We start from the raw sequence: 3,426 nt of genomic DNA, 5'->3' as shown, positions 1-3,426 counted from the left end.
CTCAACCACGTGACGCCAACGTACGCATGTATATATATATATACCAATAGTCTATAATAACAACTTAAACCAGAATTATGCAATATATAATGTTACCCTCTAGCTGTAGTTGGGTATTTGTAATGCAAAAGCCTACCTGATCATTGATACTGATGTCAAAAAATACTTATGACAGCCTACATATTCCGTGAATAAGGACCTTGAAACTAATTTTAAATTAACTTATTTATTTAGAATAAACAATAAATAAGAACAGAATAGGTAACATGGTTGCAAATGTAGCCGTAGGTCGGTAGGTTAACTTGTTTGGGACCAAGTCACCATTTACATACGAATCTTTTGATTAAAACTAGTTACTTGTAACCAGTGCTGGGTAGTAACTGATTACACGTAATCTGGATTATGTAATTAGATTTGAACAATTAAGTATTTGTGATTAGATTAATTCAATTTTAAAGTGTTCATAAACAGATTACAGTTACTTTTTTGTAGATTGCATATTACACAATGGCAATAAATAATTCATAATGAATTTATTAGCCCTAATTTTTATTTTTTTTGGCGGGTGAGGAATATCTTCAAACTACAGAGATTTGATTATAAGACTACGCATAGTGGCATTAACAACTGTGTCAAGCTTTGCTTGTATTTTCAGCAATCTGTTCGAATTTCATGAGACAGCAGCATTTGTTTAAGTGCAGAGATACATCACTAGATGTCGCTAGTGGTCTGAGTTCTTCCGAGCAAGTGCGTGCACACAGACGCTCACTTGTGTGTGTTCACTGCTGTGTGTGTGTGTACTTAGGATGGGTTAAATGCAGAGCACTAATTCCAAGTATGGGTCACCACACTTTGCCACAGTCACAATATTTATACAATGGCTGCATTATCAGTATTTATGAATACTGAATATCGAATACTGCATTATCAGCATTCATTTCATTTGCATTTCATTTCACATGAAACAGATATTGACAGATCTGTAGATCACCACTTACATCTACTACTATTAATAAAGTTGCTTAAGGTACAAACACGCAGTATATGATCTGCAAATCAATTATATTTATATTTATGTATTTATATTATACAAAGCACCTCAAGTGCTACTCGTGATAAACAGAGGGATGTTGCATAAACGTTGAGAGAGAAGGAATACTTGTTACTTCTTTTACAATGTGTCTCTCACTCAACCACTCTCTCTCTTCATCAGCTGTCTTCATCTGTTGTTCAGGACTTGATCTCGACCACTTTAATGAATGGCATAGATTTGTTTCCAGGGCTTGTGGGCATCAGAGGTTTGCTATAATACAAAATGACAAATACTTTTTTGAATAACCAAATGCCTTGTCCAGAATGTTTTTATTGCTTTTGCAATATTTCTCATACTTGGTGCTTTTGAAGCTTGATAGACATGGTCAAAAACCACATGGTTTTATGATGTATAAATGAGGAGATAGGTTGTAAGTATTTATTATAAGAAAGAAATACCTGTAGACAACCTTGGACCCCATGTCTGAGTTATATGGTTTAGACACTTGGTTGCCCAAATAAAACTCCATCCGGTCATGGATCTCTCTGTTCTGTAGGGTATATTTGATATGTTACAGTCGCACAGTAAAAAGTAGAAAAAATAAAGCAGCTCTTTGAAATAACTCAGGCGCTGACCTCAGCTTCGAGGAAAGCCACCCTCTCTTTGAGGTCTCCGATCAGCCGGTCTCTTTGCTCCATTATGGTTCGTGAATTTTGCACCTGGTAACATATTTGGACATATAAATGTATTAATGCAAGCACTTATCACATTCAAACTGATTTTAAGGTTTAAAATAAAGTTGAAATAAAACTTGAATAATCTACAGAAAAATCCAATAGAGCTGGATTTCTGAAGCATAATGCTTTGCTTGCATCTGTGATTTCAGTGTTCATGGATGAAGCCATTATGTGTAACATGAGATCTAAAGTGCACCGAGGTTAAGCAGCAGGGAAATGACAGAATATTTTATTTATGACTGAGGTTGAGTTTCACTTCTCATCTCTGAGCAAACACTCTATATAATGCACGACCTGTTTATTTTTGAGAATCTCTAAAATCTTTCTGGTGTTTTTTAATTTTACCTTGTCCTCTCTCCTTCTTTTTTGTTCTTTATGAGCATATTTCTTTAATTCAGCATGGGTATTTTATCTATCTATCTATCAATCTATATCTATCTATCTATCTATATATATATATGTGTGTGTGTAAATATTAAAAAAATACGTACAGTATATACATACAATTAATTTTAATAAATTATGTTTTTAAAATAAGTCAAATTATAAATGTTTAAATCATTTAAATATTTAAAAATATGGTTATACCTACATTAAAAAAATTGAAATGTTTTTTTAAATGTAAATAAAATAAAATAATTATTTAATTTTATTAAATTAATTTTCAATTAAATATTTTTAATTATTAATTTATTTTATTTAATTTTCCTTTTAAATTATATTCATATATTATTTAATTGTATTAATACATTTTAAAAAGTACTGTTTAAATTATGATTGATACATTTATACATAGCCTCTCTCCTCTCACTACATTTTTCATGATCACGCCCTCAATTTTTCATCATTGAATATAAATCAAAATTACATTACATATATAAAATGGTATGCAAATGTCATTTAATGATTGGTCTCTGTGATTGGGTGTTTCTCCAAATATCCACAGTAATTATTACCTGTTCGATCATGTTCCTGACTTTCCTTTGTTGACTTTTGAGCATGTCATCTAAGTTGTGATTCTTATCCTTCAGAGTTACCAGCTCCTTTTTCAGTTGTTCAGACCTGCAGTACAGAAAACCTGTATGTTACACGTCTACACACTCACAAATGACACTTACATGCAACACAGAAGCAACTAGCAACGTAGAGGGTGAGTCTACTTTTAACGTATGAGAATCAGTCAAAGTCGAATTCTATGTGAGAGGCGTGACATTGAAAGATGAGTTTCTATGGCAGCACAATGCAACTTAATAGAGCTGTAATTAGGCCAATTTATTGCTTACTAAATTGCAGGTGGAAAATATTTAAAGTAGCCAAGGAAACATTAAACATGAAAGCAAGGCATTATGTATAGCATACTAAATTGCAGGTGGAAAATATTTAACGTAGCCAAGGAAACAGTTAAACATATGAGAACTATGCATTATGCTATCCTATTACTTGTTTCGCTTCTGTTTCAGTTTTTATAACCATTTCTTACTATGTGTAAGTAAGTTGTTGTTTTTTAGCATGTGTGTTTGGCAGTGTTATTTTTTAGGATTTACTGATAAACTACTGTCATTTGATTTGTATTATTTGTATTTGTTATTTATTTTAATTTGAGTTAAATTATGTCTGAATTTATTATGTCTGTATAGGTCTTTTATTAAGTTTTTA

At 31.7% G+C, this 3,426-nt stretch overlaps 1 protein-coding gene across 1 annotated transcript; it reads right to left on the bottom strand.

Moving 5' to 3' along the window:
- Nucleotides 1-1,169: 1,169 nt before the first annotated feature.
- Nucleotides 1,170-2,849, bottom strand: LOC107599493 (tuftelin-like). The gene is made up of 4 exons (XM_016291096.1): nt 2,727-2,849; nt 1,669-1,752; nt 1,492-1,583; nt 1,170-1,303 (listed from the first exon to the last, which is right to left on the bottom strand). Exons 1-4 carry the CDS (start codon nt 2,769-2,771, stop codon nt 1,231-1,233), a joined length of 294 nt encoding a protein of 97 aa, XP_016146582.1. The 5' UTR covers nt 2,772-2,849; the 3' UTR covers nt 1,170-1,230.
- Nucleotides 2,850-3,426: the final 577 nt, after the last annotated feature.

The sequence above is a fragment of the Sinocyclocheilus grahami genome, unplaced genomic scaffold (assembly GCF_001515645.1).
Source record: "Sinocyclocheilus grahami isolate Dianchi unplaced genomic scaffold, SAMN03320097.WGS_v1.1 scaffold268.1, whole genome shotgun sequence".
Classification (NCBI taxonomy): Eukaryota; Metazoa; Chordata; class Actinopteri; order Cypriniformes; family Cyprinidae; genus Sinocyclocheilus; species Sinocyclocheilus grahami.
The sequence above is the reverse complement of the archived record's forward strand: the minus strand, read 5'-3'. Positions and strand labels throughout refer to the sequence as shown.